Source organism: Rhinolophus hipposideros, assembly GCF_964194185.1.
Source record: "Rhinolophus hipposideros genome assembly, chromosome: 10".
NCBI classification, from domain to species: Eukaryota; Metazoa; Chordata; class Mammalia; order Chiroptera; family Rhinolophidae; genus Rhinolophus; species Rhinolophus hipposideros.
Window position 1 is genome coordinate 81,743,432 of NC_138056.1, and position 19,707 is coordinate 81,763,138.

The following is a 19,707-nucleotide window of genomic DNA, read 5'->3' on the forward strand; positions in this document are numbered from 1 at the left end:
CCATTGTCCTTGCCCCCAGCGGGTGCTGCTTACCACTGATTTATACAGGCAGGCATCCTGCCGGCTCCAGGCTGTACAACCACAGCTGGCTGAGGTGCTTAAGGCCTTGGACCCCATGACCTTTGCCCCAGTCCTGCTGTCATTTTGAAAGTTACAGACCAGAGGGTTGCATACCTCTCCGGATTTACTTCCCACCCCACCCTACCCCACCCCACCCCACCCCAGCCCAGCCCAGCCCAGCCCAGCCCAGCCCAACACACACACACTCCCTTTTCTTCTTCCTCCCCCTGCTCTTGTGGTAGAAATTTAGATTCACTCTGGAATATCTGGAAGGGTTGAGGAGCTGGACTGGGAAGGGGCTGCGGTGGTAGGTACCGGGAGGGGCAGCTAATTTCTCCAGATGTGGAGGAGTTTGCTGCTTCCTTCCTATGGCTTTTCAGCCTTAGTTACATATCCTGTGTGGAGCGGGACAAATCAAGGAGTGTGTCCCCATCAGTGTGGCACTACCAGGGGTCCACGTCTTGGTTCGGCATCTCAAAATTGAATTTGCCCTTGGCACCTTTCCTGCCAAGGGCCCGTGCACCCTAGAAAGGGTGCTCCCGTGGCATGAAGTAGATCGAATGGGAGGTGGTCATGTAACGAGGCAGCTAAGCATAGACCTGGTCCTATCTTAACCGTTTACGCTCTCTGGCAAACTAAACTCAACTTTCCCTCCTTTCCTTTTTTTTTTTTTCCATCTCTTTTCTTGTCCCCCTCCTCCAGTCTCTCCTTTCTTGGCTCGTTTGTTGGAGTGATTGACAAAATTAGCAAATCCATTCATGTTACTTTTATTATGCAGGTCTCAATAAATCCCTTGTGTCCGGGGTGCACCTTAATGAGCTAGTGAGCTGACAAATTTGTTTACTGTAGCTGGAGGTGCCAAGTAATGAAATGCACTTGTGTCTGCAGCTCACTGCTAAACAAATACATAGTTTTCTGGGAGCCAGCATTGCTAGCTGCTGCCTGATGATGCAGCCACATTCCCCAAGAGACTGAGGGATGTATGTGTGTGTGTGTGTGTGTGTCTGTGTGTGTGTGTGCGTGCGTGTGCATGCACACACACACACACACACACACACACAAGCACTTTGAGACAGGTAATCACTCACCCATCCATGGCTTAGTTTTAAAACAAATTTGAATCAGCTGTTCCAACTCCTCCCCTTTTTGGTTATTCATTAAGAATTCTCTGCTCCCAGGACTAACAATATGAAACCATAACGTTTCCCCTCTCCTTTGTGAAAATGAAAAATTATACAGATGTATAGATGCCTTCCAAGATTCTAAGCAGGTAAGAAAGAAAGGAAAGGGGTGGGGAGGGCTGGGCAAGGAGACTGGAATTGACAAGGCTGAAAGTTACAAGGTTAGATGCTAAGGTTTTTAGCTCCTGGCTTGGTTTGGGAAGATGTAACTGAGCATATGATTAAAGGTGCCCAGCAGTAGGTGACTATATGCAGGAGACGAGCACCCATGCACAGGCTTGCAGCTAATTTGGTTTGAAGCAAGCCTCCCAAGATGTTTTCTTGGTCTTTTTTTACCCTTCCTGGGAGAGCAGCAGTAGGCAGTAAAGGAAACAGGGACTTGTCTCCCATTCTCTAGCAGCTGGCACTCCAGGGGTCAGTGAGCTGACACTTTTTGGGCTGGGCAGGCTGGGCTCTTATTGTACCTGTAGCTAGGATTTGTTGGGTGTTCAGGAGCTCATCCCAAAGGGTCCTGCAACTTATGCCCAAGATGAAAACCAGAGAGGGGGCTCTTGGCCCTTTCTCTAGTAGACCCTTGCAAAGGAGCCAAGCCCTGCATGATGGCACCAGAGGGGTCAAAAGGCAGGCACCCCTGCCAATGTCATGGGCCGGGCCTTTGGTTCCTTTGTTTGTTCTCCGTCCCTCTTCCCCCCACACCACCAACCTTCTCTGTCCTCTTGAGATGCAGACAGAGCCTTCCTGCGTTTGGTGTGAGTCAGCCCTGGGCTGCTCGCCTGTGTCTGTCCTCTCCTCCTGCACAGTGGATGATGCAGCCCCACGGCGTCTTTTACACTGACCTGGGGGAGGGAGGAGAAGGACGGGCAAGGGGAAAAGGTGGCAATTGCAGTAATGGTGTTGTGGTTACAAGGGCTGCCCAGGGCTGGTGATGGTGTCCTAGAAAAGGGTCATCCCGGGGGGTCAGAGGAAGTAGAAAGACATGCAAGAAGAACTTGGAGGTGGGGTGGAGGGTGGAAGGTGGGAGATGGTTCCGTTTAAATCAAGGTTTTCATACACCCCTAAATGTGATATTTTCTTCCTCTGGAGAGAAGAAGCTGCTGGAGGTAGCAAGGTGGGCAGCTCTTCCTTTGTTGGGTAAGGTCACGGGGAGCTGGACGTGAGAAGCCCATCCGTGGTTCACGTGCATGCACACGCACACTCTGGCACATACACATGTAGCAGTCACGGCCAGCTTACCAGAAAACGCCAGAGTATATTTAGATCCCTCTGCTCTTTTGATTAAGAAACTGCTTATAGCTGGAGATAATAAGAGCCTTGCTCCAAGAAAGTGTAGCACCTGAACACCCTCTCCAGCTGTGTACCCCTCTCATCCTGTTCCTTCCTTTCCATTAAAGAGCTAATTGGAATGGAAATGGTACAGGTGTAAACATGACAGTTTTTGTCTCTTATGATTTCAGGCCCAGTCATCACCTGGGTGAAATAAATACCCTGCATCTATGTCACCCCTCCTACCTCCTGTTCCACCCTAGCCTTGGCTTTCTCCCATTTTGGGGCTAAAATTAAACTCATTTTAAATTGGGAGTCTGAATCGTACATGCCGTGCAGCCAACACTGGCTGTGTTGCCCGTGGGGGTAGAAGGTGGGTGTGGTGTGGTCACCATCTCCAGAGATAGAATTGATGCAAAGGGGGGCCCAGATATTTGCATGGACCCTGCCCACATTACCTGGAACCACTCTTCATTCAACCTACCACACCCATTCCCTCTTCCTAATTCCCACTCCGTTCAGGCAGGCACCCTTGGACTCCAGCCTAAGACTGAACCCCATTCTTTCTTCAGAAGAGCAGAGGAAGTGCGATTCTTTGAGCTGGTGAATTCTTTCCTTGGGCCAAGGCTAATTTATATACCAGATTAACACTGAAATTTACAGATCGCTAGAAAACAAATATTTATGTAGGGATTCCATACTCAAAAATGTTTGTCAGTTGCCTCATAACAGCACTATGCAGTCAGTGTTGTTAAGGGAAGGTTAGTTATGAATGCCATTTCCTAGATGAAGGAAGGAGATCAAGGGCAGCAGCTACCTGGCCCAGGGTCAGTAAGCCAGGAAGGGCTGCCCCTTTGTGCTGGAAATGGGGTCTTCTGACTGTTTTACTGTGTGACGTGGTAAAACTGGTGCTTCGATGGTCTGCGTCTTCAGTTCTGAGCAACAGAGCTGACTTGGAGCCAAAACTGGAGAATCCTATCCAGCCTACCACACGGACATGAGGGGCCCCAAAGAGACCAGCTGCCTGTGGGTCACTTTATGTTCCTTGTTTCTAAAGAGAACCTTGCTGGAAGCTCTCAGTAATGGCTGGCTACGTTTGGTCTATGCTTTCCCCAGCTCTAGCCGTCTGTCTCTCTGAACCATGACTTATCCCGCCCCATGCGCCCCCCATCCTTTGTGACTGCCTCACAGCTCCTTATTTATTCGTTAATGCACTGTGCAGTTATTGAGTGCCTGCTCTCTGCCAGGCCCTGTGCTCTATGTTGGGGATATACAGATGAAGAGAATAGTTCCTGCTTTGGAGGGCTTACAATCTATCTAGTAGGCAGAGCTGAATGTCAAATACAGCACGGGGTGTTGTGTGCTGTAAGCATGAGGGCTCGGAGGTAGATGTTCTTGGCACTGAGTGCTAAATGGGTAACTTAGCCAAGATGCCTTCTCTAGAGTCAGCTTCCTGGAAGAAGCAGCCCAGATTCGATAAAACAACGTAGGCTTGTGTATTGTGCAGGGCTGCCGTGGTCCACAGCCAGGTTGTCCACTGCAGGAGGGTGCCCAGCTGAGGGGGGTGGAGACTGGAATCCAGCCTGCTTTACTCGCCAGCGCTGTGCACCCAGGCAGGGATCTGTGTCTGCCCAGAGGAAGAGACATGATTTTCTAATTCAGACAAAGGCGTCGTCTGGGTTGGCATTGGCTCTGCTACCACTTTATAGCTATAAAGCTTTTTCGTGTGGGTATTTTATTTGATGCTCTCAACATCCACAAGTATGGCAAGGATGGGCATACTCTGGCCCGGAGAAGTTCAGTGACTTGCTCAGGGTCACAAGGCAAGTAAGTGGCAGAGCCAGGACATCTGTGCTTCTTTTGTCTCCCTTTTGTCATGCTGACCATGAGATTTCTGAAGATCTTTGGTAATCAGTGGAGGCTCCTCTCCCCTAGCAGGGTCTCTCTGTAGCAGAGGAAGGATCAGCAGGTACCTCAGGGGCTCAGGAGTTGAAGGGAGCAGACTGTTCTAACGTTACTTGGTCCCTTTGCCCCGCCACACATCTCACTGCAGCTAATGAATTGCTAATACAATTTTCTAGATAATTTTATTTCCATAGTCCCACATTTTAATGTGTTTCCAAAAGCTAGCATTTATTTGCTTAATCTCCCAGTGTAATAGAATCTGCCCTGACTCATCATGCATGCGGACAGTCAGCTAGGCAGAAACTATAGCAAATTGTTTAATGACTCAGATCAGGTCTGGAGATTTGTAACTTGGGTGCGCCAATTGCTTTTCTTGTGTTTCGTTCACTTCTCCCCCTACCCTTTTCTTTCTTCTTTTAAAATATTTTTCCATTCTCTCAGCTGTTGGTCTCCAGACACAAGAATAGACAAAGTAGATACATGACGTCAGATCCCCTTTCTCTTCCTCTCTGAGCCTCGGTCAGGTATCAGTGGCCAGGGAGAGCCTCTGTGCCTTGTGGGATGTCCCAGGAAGGGGAGAGAGACCACTGGAGGCACTTTGTCACATTTTCTTTCTAGGTGGTGCTGTGTCACTTTAAACCTGTCGCCAAGGTGCAGAGCTGGCTGTCTGGGTCTGTAAGTGCACCACGCTTCCCGACTTGAGCCCAGGCCCCAGGTCCTGCCATGTCACCTTCCTGGGTTTCATTCCTATACTCCTTCCTCCTCCTGCCTTCACAGCCCCCATCCTAGTCTGGTCCCCACCCTCCTCTAGTGCTAGCACAAAAGCCATCAGCTCTTCCCTGCTTCCAGCCACTTGCCACTGCTGCAGGCCCCCATGCGACCCCCAGGGCTGCTGCCCTTACACGCTGGTAGGGTAATGCCAGCACCCACATCCTTTCGTGCCCTGCAGTGCCTGTAGAATTAAGTCTAATCTGTCCCATCTGGCAATACGGCCCTCTGTGATCTGAACCCCAATAACCCTCCCTGCTTGTCTCCATCCTCAGGGCCTGTCCTCTGTCCCTGCCAGTTCTGAAATTTGCTTGTGGTGTTTCCGTAGCCTGGCTCATGCGCCTCACCGCCAGTCCTCGGCTTCTCCATGCTCCTCATTTCTCAAAGCCCGTGAAAAAAATCTCTCAGATCTTCTCCCAAGCCTCTTGAAGTTACGCTGTTTTATCCTCTGGCTGGTTTTTGACTTGTCTGTGTCCCCACGAATCTGGGACCCTATTCTCTGGATGATTTCAGCCTCTCCCTTGTCACCTAGCACAGTGTCTGTACTTGGTCATGTTCACTGGGTCAGCTGAAGGACCTGAGGTGGATTTAGGCCATCCCAAGAAGGAGGGATGGCATAGTGGGGCAGCTTCCAGGGGCCTGGGGAAGGGCAAGGGAGCAGAGTGCTGCAGGAGTCTCAGTCTGCCCTGCCTGGTGGTACCAGCCCTCAGAGCTCCTCTGGGCCTGGCCTTTTAGGGCAGGGTGTCCCACTGGGAATGTCATCCAAGTCCTTCTGATCCAGGTTCCACCCTGGGGAGTTTAGGGGATACCTAAGGAGAAACCTGGGCTTTTAAAGGCTATGGCTTGCCTAGGAAGCCTGTTCTGTCTTACCGATTTAAAGCAGCTCTTTGACATCTGACTTAATTGGGGTTCAATGTAGGGCGAGGTTAGGGGCAGAGAGGGGGCTGGTACTGGGAAGCCCTTGGAATGAAGCATCCAGGGCTCCCGTGTCACACAACATTTGGCAGGTGGCTTCTACTCATGGGTATATTGACCATAATGGACTGGGCTTTCAGGACTCACTGTCAGCCTGCTTCTGCCTGGGCAGACCACTTCCCTCAGTGTGTCCCCTGCAGCAAGTGGAGCCAAGTACCCCGGTACCTCTCAGAGAGCTTGCTGGCTCCCAGAGAGTTATGCCTGTGACTCCACTTCCAGTGCACTCCTCTTGCCCAGGTTCTCTAAACATTGCTGGAGCAAGCCCTGGATACATTGGAGCTCCTGAACCAGCCAAGTTGGAGCTGGCTTGCTGGTGTTGTTACTTTGCTCTTCGAGGAGAAGCCCAGACAGACAGGTGGCAGACCCAGAGGTAGACATGGGCCCAACCCTGTGGTTTCTGAAACCAGACCGACCTAGGCATTTTCAAATCTCAACTCTGCCTCTTTCTCACTTTGTGACATTAGGCAAGTTATTTAATCACTCTGTTTTCCCACTTGTAAAAAGGGGGGTGGTGGTGAGAATGCCTGCCTTGAAGGGTAGCAAGTGTTAAATGAGAGGACAACATGGATAAAGCACCTAGCACAGCACCTGTATCAGTTCCCTTCCCTTCTGCTCTTTGAGGCCAGCATCCAACCCATGCCCTTGTTTGTATTCAGTCTCCCTGCTCACCCTTCCCTGAACCTTGCTGCCGGCAGTGCGGATGGAGCATGGCTGCAGGTGCCTAGTGTCTGGAGGAATAGGAAGGAGTGAGAGGTCTTGCCTTTCCACTAGTCCATCCCAAACCCAGCCATGAATGGGACTGAGGTGCAAAGAACAAACCTCCCACTTGCCTTCTCCATTGGTGGAGCAGGGAGGCAGCCAGGCTCTTCACGCTGACCGTCTCTTCACCCCGCTTTCCACCAGGAGCCCCCTGATTTCCACACTGAGCAGGCCACAACTCCCCGCAGCCAAAGCTCCGCCCCTCCCTCCCCTCTGGGTTGGGTTGACAGATGCCAGGCCTGCCCACCTTTGCTGTCCCTCATACAGGGCTGAGCACAGGTGATATTGCCCAGAAACCAGCAAAAAAAGGGGCTTCCCAGGGGCGCTCACGTGCTTAAGGAAACAGAATCCCAAATGGTGGGCAGTGAGTCACCAGTTGGGACTCAGCTGGGAGGGTTTCGATGCTTCCTCAGGTGCTGCTGTACCCAGAAAGGCCATAGTCTAGAGCAGTGTTGGCTAGGGGGCGATAAGCAATAGAAAATGGTAGCCTGGCTTTGTGTGTAGAGGGGTCCTACCTACCTATGCTTCTGATCAGCATAGACTAGACTGAGTTAAATGAAAATCTCATGTCACTCATTAGCTTAAAACCCTTTGACAATTGCCCCCTGGTCTTGGGATGAAACCTAAAGCTCTTAATACGGTTTTCAAGACTCCACATGACCTGACCCCGCCTACTTCTTTGGCCTTCTCCTCTACTCTCTCCCTGCCTCTGCAGCTGCGTGGTTCTTCTGACTTCTGGCCTGCCGTGTTCACTGCTATGTTTTCTCTTCCAGGAATGTTCTCCCCGTCCCGCCCCACCCCACTGACCCAGTGAGCTGGGGTAACATCAGTAATGAGACCAGAGACTTTGTATAGTTTTCCATGGTTGCATTCCCAGTATCCAAACGAGAGTCCTCCTTATAGAAGGTACTCAAATAACATTTGTGGAATGAGTGGCCCCTTAAGATGTGTGCTTTCATGAACGGAGAAGTGGTTAAAGGAATAGAGTCTGATGTAACTAGCATCCGGAGGGGACTGACATCCAGGCTGCTGGGGTGCGCACCCCAGCTCTGCTGCTTAGGAACTCCATGGAACTTTGGACAAGTTACCCAATCTCTCTGTGCCTTGTTTTCCTTACCTGAAGGGTGAGGCTGTAGAGCCTACATTTTGGAGACAGGATTTTAAATTAGTTACATTCAAACAATGGCTGGCAGATGTTCTCTTCATTATTGTGATTCCTCACAGAGGCCGTCTTGACATCCCACCTCTGGTACATGGCGAGTACCGCACCTTCGACACCACACCCCATACAATTGCCGACACACAGTTGCTGTTGTGACATGTTTGATGAATGCCTCTCTTTCTCCCACTAGACTTTAGGTTTCATAGGGACAGGATGTGCATTGATTTTTGTCCACCACTGGGTGACACAGTAGGGGCGCCATGAACATTGCACATCCTGGACCTCCTCTGGGTTTGCCCTTGAGCATGGGGGCTTGGGGCGCTAGTGCTCGTGCTGGCTCTTGCTCCAGCCTGGAGGGGGAGAGAGAGGCCTTGTGTCCCACCTTGCTGAGGCTCTCCCTGCTTCTGTCTCCCGCAGGCACAGACATGGCTGTCTTCTGTCTGCTGTGTGGGAAGCGTTTCCAGGCGCAGAGTGCACTGCAGCAGCACATGGAGGTCCACGCGGGCGTGCGCAGCTACACCTGCAGTGAGTGCAACCGCACCTTCCCCAGCCACACCGCCCTCAAACGCCACCTACGCTCACACACAGGTAGGCTGTCTGGGCGACACGTGGGTCAGGGTCTCTGGGAACCAGTGTCTGGATTTACATCCAATAGCAAAGTGGAGTTGGCTTCCAGCCCTTCTTTGCTCAAGGGTTGGGCATGGCTGGGAGGTGGGGGCTTCCATAATGCAGGTCAGCGTTGATAGCTTTCCCCACCCCCCCTTGCAGACCTCATGTTCTCTATCTTTCTGTGCTCAGCAGAAAGGGTATTCATTAGCAGTGCGGTCCTGAGTGTCACCCCAGAAACTTGGATTCAGTGGCTATGGGGTGGGATGTGAGCCTCAGCATTAGTAATAAATACTCTGAGGTAGGTGGACCCAAAACCCATTTTGAGAACAACCGACCTGTTTTGTCTGTCTCTGCCACACGCCCCTTTCACTTTCCCTGGCCCCCACCCCAAGGGTGCACACTCCTGAAGTCAGCCTCAGGCGCTTGAAGAAATGTTGCAGGAGTGGTCCTAAGTTTTCCACACTAACAGAAGCACATTTTCTATACTGGGGGCTTACCCTCGTTCAGGAAAATAGGCAGTGAGCCATGAAATATCCCCACTTAGCCAGTTCCAGAAGATGGGGGAGAAGAGGATGAGTCAAGGGGGCTGGGCCAGGTGCCACCACCCTCTCGGTTTTAGGGATGGAGCACTTGGTCTGTGAAGGCCAAGAGGCATTTGCTTCCTTGCAGCAGCCCCTGATCACCTAGCAAGGGAGTGGGTGACTTAAATTATGTTTTTTCTCTGCGACAAAATTGGGTCCTCGCTGGTTATATGACAGTTGGACAATTAAGTTCGTGAACTCATCCTAGAATAAGTGCTGCATACCTCATTGCTGAATATCACTATGGTCACCTTCGAAGTACTCCTCTTGGGAAACTTTGCACCTATGCCAGTGCCTAGTCCACCTGTCAAAGCAGTTTTGGAACTCTTTTTCTGGAATGGCCATCAGAGCCGTGGTCGTATTACCCTTGATATCTTGAATGTCATCAAAATGTCTTCCTTTCAATATTTCCTTTATCTTCAGTTAAAGAAAGAAGTCATTGGGAGCCAGATCAGGTGAGCAGGGAGGGTGTTCCAATACAGTTATTTGTTTCCTGGCTGAAAACTCCCGCACAGACAGTGCCGTGTGAGCTGGTGCATTGTCGTGATGCAAGAGCCAGGAATTGTTGGCGAAAAGTTCAGGTCGTCTAACTTTTTCACTCAGCCTTTTCAGCACTTCCAAATAGTAAACTTGGTTAACTGTTGTCCAGTTGGTACAAATTCATAATGAATAATCCTTCTGATGTCAAAAAAAAAAAAAGGTTAGCAACATCCTTGCAACAAGTTCATGAACTTAATTGTCAGACCGTGTACGTAGCTAAAGGACTGCCCATTTCTGAGTCTGCATCTGTCTCTAACTTGTGTTTTCTGTCCTGGGTTTGAGCTGAGAGGTAGTGATGGGGTGGGGCCAGGAAGACAGACAGGCAGACTCTATACCTGGATTGGTAACAGTGTGTATGTTCATGTGTTGGAAAGGGAACAAAAACTGTGTGTGCCTCAAGACAGGGATGGTTGAGCACTTTCTCTCCTTATTCTTAAATCATAACACAGCTCTGGGTTTAAGTATGCAGGCCATGCCTTTCCTGGGTGATAGGCTCTGCTGAATAACGGAGGCTTTATTTATCATGGAGTGAGTGGGCCTGTCCTGCCAGCAGTGGGCATCCTCACCAAAGAGCCTGCCTGGGCTCTCACTTCTGGATTCCGCTCTATTCAGGGGAGCATATTGCCTTAGCATTACTAGATGTGCTTAGAACTCTTCAGAATTGCTGGCATGGGCGGGGGGGGGGGTCCCATGCCAATAAGGACGACCTCTATAGTGACTGCATAGGCAACTGTTGCAGATATATGCACCTTCCTGGGTCCACAAATTCAGCCTTATCAAAAACGGCATCACCTTCAGTCATATCTAACGACGCTGCTGGGCCAAATCTCTTGGCTTCATGTGACTTGAATGATCCTGGCCTTGCTAAGTCTACCCAGGATACGTGCTGCTCTTCTCAGACCACCTTCAAAGAGCTCGGATATCAAAATGCCACCTGCTACTGTGTCAGTCGTGGCTCAGATCTGTGGGAGGAGCTGTTTCCAGACATACTTCGGGAGAGCACTTGCTTAATCTAGGAAACATGGAACATGTGCACTGCCTGTGCACACATGCAAACACCCATCGGTTTCCATACCAGTGAGGCCTGTGCACACAAACCATGTACAGGCTGAGCACCCCTCCACACACACAATGCCTCATTAATATTCCGCTCTTCTTGGCCCATTTGCTGCTGGGGCCTGGTGTTTAGCATCAGCAGCTGTGTTTGGTAGGTTAGTCCAGCCGCGTTCTTGGCATTGATGGACCCCTGATTCACACGACTCATCATATAATAAACTCTCAGCTGTGCTGCAGGGAGGGCTTTGAGGAGCGGACCGAATGCGACTGGGGTGGCCAGTGCCAGGGAAAGCACCAGGTAAGGACAGCCCGCTGGGGTCACAGGTGCAGTGGGCAGGCCAGAGGGGCTCTAATTAGTCTCGTTTGTCCTGCACTTAATGTCAAGCTCATTAAAGAGGCTACAGAGTTAATCAACACACCACAAATTGGATTTTGAGTTCTGCAGCCAGTTTTGTGTACATTATGGCACGATTAACTCTCAGGGTGAGGAATTTAGGCCAGGTGCTCGTGCATGCACACGTGTGTAGCTGTGTGTGCGCGTGCATGTTCTTTTTTCTCTCTTAAGTTGATTCCTTTCCCTGGGCTGTCTCTGGAGCTTTCGTATTTAAACTCATGTAACATGTGATCTACTTCATAATTAAATTCGTAACAATCTGATCAAACAAACCTCTCTGTCTTAACCCTTTGTTTTTTAAACTCTTCGGGCCCCCCTCTGGAGGGGAAAGGCACAGACACTGTTTCCCCCCAGCCGGATGGCTGCAGATGTATGTTTTAATTACCGGCTTCGGCTGAAGTCTCATGTGGCCATTTATTTATTTATTTATCATTTATTTATTTATTTATGTATGTATGTATATCTCAATGAGGTCACTGAATCTTTGATTACAGTTGTAATCATTGCCGATTCAGTAAAGGGGGGGGGCGTGGATGCAGGCGGGGCTGTGCGTAGCAGTTTATGCCGAGAGTGGCATGCCAGCACAGGAATGTACAGACTGACTGTGCTCTGTTAGACACACAACTAATTAGAACCAAGGTCTACACAGGCCTCTACTCCCCTTGGATGGGATGGGGCTGGTGGCTGGGGACCAGGCAGTAGGCACAGCCCTGGCAACGAGAGGATGGGCAGGTGCCAAGCACCCCAGGGCTCAGTTCATCCCCAGCTCTGCATGTAAGGGACTCACTGACCGTGCTTCAGCCAGGGCAGTTCCCCAGACGTTCGTCAGAACTGGTATGGAGAGGTAACTCTGTTCTCTGAGCTTCTCCTGTCCAAATCCTCAGTGGAAGTGTTCCCACCCACTCCTCTAAGCCCTCGGTGCTTCTTAAAAATCTTCCACCCATGAGAGAGCCTGCCAGTGGGCAGACCCCAGCATCCATTCCCCACAGAGCCTTTAAAACCCTTCAGAGCCATCAGGAGAGATGAGAATTTATGTGGGTACAGGGGCCTGTGTTCAAGAGGGGGGAGCTTGGGTTAGCAGCCTGAGGAGGGGAGAGAGAGAAGAGAGTAAAATACAGTTTTAAAGAGGAAGTGAAGGCACAGGCATGCGAGTCTATAACGAGAAGGACAATTTATGCCCAGGCACGAGCGCAGTTTGACATGGGGATAATGAAAAAACGTAGGTCATTGTGGATGACTTAAACCTTCAGCAGCTGAAGAAAATGTATGAAATGCAGAGGACATTACACGGTTGGCAGCCCCGCACATCTGCAGAGGGACAAGTGAAATACAGTGGGCCATTCTTTACCATAAACTGTGGTTGTTGGAGATGCAGCCCAGAGAAATTGTAATTACAGTGACAAGACGAATCAGCGATATTTAAATATTCATGAACGAAGTCTGGGGTGATCAATCTATCTTTATTGTCTGTGCCTTCACTCCTGTAATAAATAAGTAGCTGAAGTCCTCACCTTTCATCCCCCAAAGACCCACTTTGGGTACAAAATGAAAAATAGTTAACCCCCACACCCTAACCCAACCTCTTACCCTCCAGGGGCCATAGAGTAGAATGCACAGAAAGGAGGCTGGTGGGCATAGATTCCAGGCCCAGGAAAGGCAGTTCTCCCCAAGTTTCATACACCCAGCATTTCCTGGGGGTCTGCTCTGGATCGTCCCTATGCTACGTGCTGAGGCTATGAGGGCGAACGAAGCTCCCTTTTTACCCTAGAGGTGCTTCCTAGAAGCATGGTGGGCGTAACAGCAGACACAGTACAGCACAGCAGTTAGCATTCCGGGAAGTGTCCAGTCTCCAGACTTGAACCAGACCAGAGTCTGAATCCTGACCCAGCTACTTAGTAGCTATTTGACATTGGGGGCCACGTTTAAGCATCTCTAAGCGTCTCATTGTTTTCATCTATAAAATGAGAATAATAGTAATATCTTTCTTGTAAGGTTGTACAGTGATTATATGATATGATCCCTGTGAAGTTCTTAGTATAGTAAGGAGTGTGCACCTAACAAAACTACGGGCCACTTTAATTAGAAAGTGCCATAAAAATTATACTACTCTTGTCAAAAGAACAAAATGCTAGATTTTTCTTATCTTTGGAAGCAGAGAAGAAAGTGTCACTCATTTTTCCTGGGGGACTAAAGGGAAGCTTCCAAATGGGAGATGAATGAGCTGGGCCTTGAAGGATGACTAGGAGTTCGCCGGGGAGAGAAGAGGAAATCAAGTGGAGAGAATAGCTATGCAAAACTGTGGAAGAAGGAAAGAGCAGAAGGCATTTTGGGGACAATGTTCTCATGGTTCCCCAAATTGGTGGGATGTTTTTGAGGGTAGGGGAGTCAGGCTGGAGTGGCCTTTGCCCCTAACCTAAAGGAAAGGAAGAGAGAGTAGCATGAGAAACTGGGGGCCAAAGTCTCAAAACTCCCAGTTCTGCTCTACATTTCTGGGAGCCTGTTTCCTGGAGACTGCTGTTCATACCTGAACCAAATGGGCTGTCTTTTCCCAAGACTGGCCCTTGACCCTTCATGACCACTGGGCCACAGTAAAGTATGGACATGTGTAAACACATGTGCTTCCTGTTTGTGCTATGGGGGGCCTGAAGATGGTGGGGGTCCTTAAGTCGTCTTTGCAGGTGGTGAATGCAGGTAGTCTCAATGCTCCTCATGCACTGAATGTGCCCTGCTGTCCCCTAAAGTGGGGTCAGGGGTAGACAAGAACCTGAACCAGCCCCTTGTCCCCACAGGTGACCACCCGTATGAGTGTGAGTTCTGTGGCAGCTGCTTCCGGGACGAGAGCACACTCAAGAGCCACAAACGTATCCACACGGGCGAGAAACCCTATGAATGCAATGGCTGTGGCAAGAAGTTCAGCCTCAAGCACCAGCTGGAGACCCACTATAGAGTGCATACAGGTACTGAGGGCCACTGAGGGCATCTGAGCTGGCTCTGGAACCTGGGTGGTGGTGGGGGACAAATGGTTCCCCAGAGGAGTTCAAGTGAGGATGGTCTGAGTCTGAACCAAAGAGTGAGAACAGATTCTGTTAAGGGTCGCTTTGTTGACTTGAGTGCCACTGCCTCCGTGCAAGGCCGAGGCAGACGTTGCTAATGAATCACAGAACACTTTCCAGGAGCCCAGACTGGTCCCCAGGCAGCCATACCGATAGTTAATTCACAGGTGACATGGAAGATGATACCTATTCATGAATCCTGAATTAAGGTTCTCCAATTAGCTGAAAGTAAAGGTTAGGATTGGTTTTTTACTTGAGGGTTAGAGTAAGGGCACTGAGTTAGGTTATAAGAGTTGGGAAATTATAAGTTAAAGTTAGGTTCTGAGATCAGAGGAGCAGATATATTTAATAAACCCTCCATATATAATGTTTTACCATTTCAAAGGGACTTCACGTTTCTTTTGATGTAAAAGAAATGTTAGGTACTGTTTTCCCTGGCGTCTGAGGACAGAACAAGTGGAAGTGGTCCCAATGTCTAGAACTGCCAGAGTTGGGAGCAGCGGAGCAGCTGGATGTGGCCTGTGCCTGCTTGTGAAAGCCAATTTTGCACATCTCTTTCCAACTCCAAGTTCAGTGGCATGACCTGGGTTGCTTAACATTGGCTGTGGTGGGAATATTCACAACATCGCCATGGACAAATGCTACAAATCCAGGCTCTGAGGGGAACCAGTTGTTCCACATTTATCACCAGTACACCACTGGTCAGGGAAAGGTTTTCAGAAGGACTTCTTCTGAGGATAAGAGGTGGTAGAAGGTAGTGGAATCTGGAAAACTAGGAAGCCTCCTCTGATTAGGGGGGATAGCTGTCCTTTGCAGAGGAAGGAGAGAGGTGACCTCTGGCAGAAGAGCGGTGGGCAAGGAGAGCAGTAAGCAAAGGATATGTGTCGTCATAGCTCAGCTCTCTTGCCTCCAGCATCAGCCAGAAGGAGAGGATAGGGTGCTCGTTGCTGACCACTAGAGTGACCCAGAGGATTCCCCAGAGCCCTGGGGCTTCCTTAGCCCCTTGTCGGGGATGTGACCTGGCAGGTAGATCATTAAATGCATTGGCAGTGACTATTGTAAATAGCAGGTCGATAGTTAGATCACTTTGGCTGTTCATTACTTCATTATTTGCTGGGGCCGCTGCACGGAGGAGTATCAATAGTGAGATGGCTGGCCAGTTAATTACTATATCGAAACAAGGTTCCCTCACACCCTCTGCTCAGCTCCAGGGGACTCTAACAGAGGGGAGGACGGGTAACAGCTAGAGTGTGGCTGTGTACTCCCAAGTTCTCTGTCCCTCCCCCATTCTAGCCCCAGAGGGCAAGGCAGAGTCCATTGCAGGTTCTTAGAGCCTTGAATGACTAGAAAGCCCCAGATGCAGCATGTTTGAAGGACGGGGTTCCCTCAGTTTCACCCATCCCTACTCCCTACCACCTATAGTGCTGAAAGGACTCCAACCCCTTCTTCCCCCTGGGAGGAACTGTGCTGAAGTGCCTTCCGCAAGGATGGTAGGGGCCTCACGGCCCCTTTTCAAGACCTCCATTTCATTTCTTAGGAAGAGAAGGGTCTGTGCCTTTGGGAGAGACAGGGAGAGCAAGGCAAGGGGTTAGAGGTGTGCTACAGTACCGTAGGCACTAGCTGCCTGTGTCTGTTGCAATCAGTTACAGCGACATGAGATGAAAAGCGTAGGTCCAAGTCGCTCGGGCCACATTTCAGGAGCTCAGTTGCCGTATGTGACCCGTGGCTATCAGACTGGACGGTGCACGCACGGTCATGGGACGTTCTAGTGGAAGGTTCGGAACTAGAGGGACATTCTTCAGTTAGCCCGCGGCTGCACTGAGAGCCTGGCGTGTCCCTGTGGCGGCCTCACAGCCTCTCCCTCTGTCCTTCCCCAGGTGAGAAGCCCTTTGAGTGTAAGCTGTGCCACCAGCGCTCCCGGGACTACTCGGCCATGATCAAGCACCTGAGGACACACAACGGCGCCTCGCCCTACCAGTGCACCATCTGCACGGAGTACTGCCCCAGCCTCTCGTCCATGCAGAAGCACATGAAGGGCCACAAGCCCGAGGAGATCCCCCCCGACTGGAGGATAGAGAAGACTTACCTCTACCTGTGCTACGTGTGAAGCCAGGCCAGGCGGGGGCTGAGTGGGAGCGAGAAGAGACGAGTTAGAGCAGGGTGAAGTCGAGGAAGGACTGTGCGAGAAACAGAAAAAACAGAAAAGGAAAAAAAAAAAAAAAAGAAAAAGGAAACCTGATAGCTGTCTGGCCTTGGATTCTCTCTGGGGCTCCAGGTAACCTGGATGCCTGGCCACGGCCCCTTCCTGGGGCCTCCATCCCTCCTCTCCTGGCTGGAGGTTGGCCTGATTTTCTTGGGGTGGGGGGGGGGGGAGGTGGCTTTGTTCAGCTCAGATGGTAATGTGTTTCTCTTCCCTCCACCCAGACTCTTTGTGTGTGCAGAAATGGAGACTAGGACGGGGTGAGAGCCAAACAATCTCTGCCGGCCTTCCTCTTACTGCTCCTGAGAGGACAGGGGCTGGGGAGGCAGAAGGGGCAACCTGCAGAGGGTGGGGCTCGGCTGCCTCACCGGTTGACACTCGAAATGGCAGGGGGCATATTGGGGTGGGGAAGGGCCCTCCTTCCCTTCCCATCACTCAGTTCATCTGTCGCTTTCCTTTGCTCTGCCACATCTGGGTGTCCCCTTAGGGTCTTCAGGAGCCTCACGGCCCTTCTCTCCTCCCCCAGCTGCTTGCCCCTGCCTCCCCTTAAGGCCTGTCCTCCAATTCCAGGGGGCACCCAGCCCCTCATGGATCTGGCAGGGTCTCCCTCCTCCTCTCTCCCTAGTGGGGAAGCTGTGTCCGCAGAGCCCCCACTCCCACTCTTCTGAGAACATAGAATAATAGAAATGAAACACGCCACTCTCATCAAGCCCTGTCAGGAGTGAGATTCCTGCTGAGCTGCTTTTGCTTCCCAAATGGAAAGACATAACAACTAAATACATGTGATCCCACCAAACAAACAAACAGGAATCCCTACCTCCCACCCCTAGCTCAATCCCTAGGAGAAGGAATCCTTGAGAGCGCTTGTTGTCCAAGGGCAGGGTGTGGAAGCCCTCCTCCAGATGTGCCCTCCGTCTGTCCAGGGGTCAGGTAGCTGGCCAGGGTGTGAGTCTTTGTGGGGACCCTTTGAATACCCCAGACTTGGTAAGTCAGCAAAAACCCAGGTCCAGAGAGCGGCACAGTCTTCTTGGCTTACAGGACCCCCCAGTCCACAGGGAGAAGGAAGAGGAGGAGGAAGAGTTGTTGAAAGTGCTTTGGCCTTGTGTTAATATGTTTTTGCTTCTTTTCTGTGTCCCGGGTTCCCCTGTTAGCACGTTGTACTTGAATTACCTCAGTTTTTTGTGACCTCATGAGCTTTTTAAACCCCTGTTATTTCTTTTTTGGTTGGGGATTGAAGGAATGGGGAGGGTGTTCTTTTCTGTGTCTTGCGTAAATTAATAGTTGGTTTAATAGACTTCAGCTGGCCAAGGCCCTCCCCATCTGTAGGCGACTAGCATCCCAGCGGGAAGAAGCTGTCCAGAAGGATTGAGTTCTCAGGATCTGAATGTGGCGGGTGAAAGGGTAGTGTATTGGGGGTCTCCGGAGTCACTGTTGGCTCTGCCCAGGGCATGCGCTGTGCCCAGTTAAAACACTCTGGACAAGATCCCCCCTTTCTTACAATTTGCTGGGTCATTGGGACTTTGGGGCCTGTGTTATTCAGATCCTTGGAACCATGTGGCCCCACCTCTGTGTACATTATCATTGCCAAAATTAGTCTATTTTCCTGGCTGGTGAGGGGTGTGCCAGTCTTCGTTTTGTTGCATTGGGGTGGGGGTGTTGTTTTTCTGAAAGCTACCTCTTATGTTCGTCCAGTTCTTCTTTTGTCCCTTTTCTGCCTCTTGTTCTGCTGCTCTGCACTCCCCTTCTCCCCAACCTCCCCACCCTGAATTTTGGAAAGCATATTTGCAATATTTGTGTTCACCGTGGGATGGGCCCTCCGTTTCATCTCATGCTTTATTTGTAAGAGTTCCATTGTTGTTGTTTTTTCCTTTCTCTCTCTGAGAAAGTTGTGGCTGCGTTTTTATCTTAGGTTTTAAAAAGTGGTTTAGGGAAGCGGTTTGCGGGGAAGGGGTTGTGAGGAGCATAGGGAAGTTGGAGGGATAGGTGCTGCTGTGACCACCCCCCTGTCCCTTAGCCCCATCCCTCCTGCCCTCACCTGCAATCTAGCCCACCAAATCTGAAGGCCTTAAAAATTGTGTTGGGGGTGTATCAATTGGGGGTGTTTCCAGACAGTTCTGTGTTTCCAGACGGTTCATTGGGGATGGTGAAGGAGGGAGGATGCTGTTTTGCAACTATAACAGTGATTTAGTGCTTTGGAAAGGAAAGAAAGTTAAACTTGAAATGGGTGACTAGAGCAGTTGTCTCATGTTTATAATGTGAAAAGAGGGCAATCTTGTTGGGGAGAAGCAGTCTGTAAGAAATCATTATGCACTATTGCTTCCCCACCCAATCTGGGAAGAAAGGGGGACTGGATGACCCTCAGGGGATGTGTAAATCCTAGAAAACAGTATTTTAACAGCAAGTTGTCATTCAACTTTGGTGGGGAAGGAAACAAACAAAAAAACGTATTCCATAGACCCAGCTGACACCTCTCACTCTCCCCTACCCTTCCCACAAAGCCCGGGTCTCCTCCCCTGTTCATAAAAGCTGAGAGGGTTGAGCTAATATTTACAAATTGTAATATTTTTGTAATGTTTGTTAGTTCCTTTGTCAGTTCTACAGGACCTTGCCCTTCCCTTTTGTAATGTGAATAGGAAAAAAAAAAAAGACAAAAAAATAAAACCTACCACCACCACCACCACCACCACCACCACCACCACCACCACCACCAAAATATCCCTCTGTGTGTACGCACGTGTGCTATTTGTGTGTGGTTGTGTGTTAAATCACTCAGCGTTGTTGTAATCTGCTGGTGCAGCATTGGGTGGTACTAAATCAGCACCGGTCTGCCCCCACCGCCCCTGAGGGGTGCTAGTAGGGAGGCAGGTAGAGAGGTTCAGGGCATTGGTTTCTGAAAGGTACTGGATGGGAGACAACTGTATCTATTCTTGGTTTGCTCTGCTCTCCACCGCCACAGAGCCCTAGACCCATGAATAGAGTGCAACATGTCTCAGCTTCCTACTCACAAAGACAAGAATTCTGATCTTGCTAAGACCTTCTTGGCCAGGCCTAATGGCCAAGAGGAGGCCAGTTATCTGGGAGATTTTGATGTGTCTGGATAAAAGGGGCTGGGGAGACTGGGAGGGTGGAGGCTGCTCTCCTTCAGGTGAGATCTAAGTGTTTTTACTCCCCTCTTCTTTCTGCCGTCTGGCCCCTTGGCCA

General features: G+C 50.3%; 1 protein-coding gene across 7 annotated transcripts in view; it reads left to right on the top strand.

Annotated features, from left to right (window-relative positions):
* ZBTB16 (zinc finger and BTB domain containing 16) overlaps positions 1 to 19,221 on the top strand; it is a 188,796-nt gene extending 169,575 nt beyond the window's left edge. For all 7 annotated transcript variants that reach the window (XM_081061883.1, XM_081061882.1, XM_081061884.1 and 4 more), the window contains exons 5-7: positions 8,491 to 8,661; positions 14,043 to 14,210; positions 16,184 to 19,221. In XM_081061883.1, the coding sequence (XP_080918009.1) occupies positions 8,491 to 8,661; positions 14,043 to 14,210; positions 16,184 to 16,413 (569 nt within the window). In that variant the 3' untranslated portion in view covers positions 16,414 to 19,221. The remainder of the gene's footprint in view (positions 1 to 8,490; positions 8,662 to 14,042; positions 14,211 to 16,183) is intronic.
* The last annotated feature ends 486 nt before the right edge of the window (positions 19,222 to 19,707 follow it).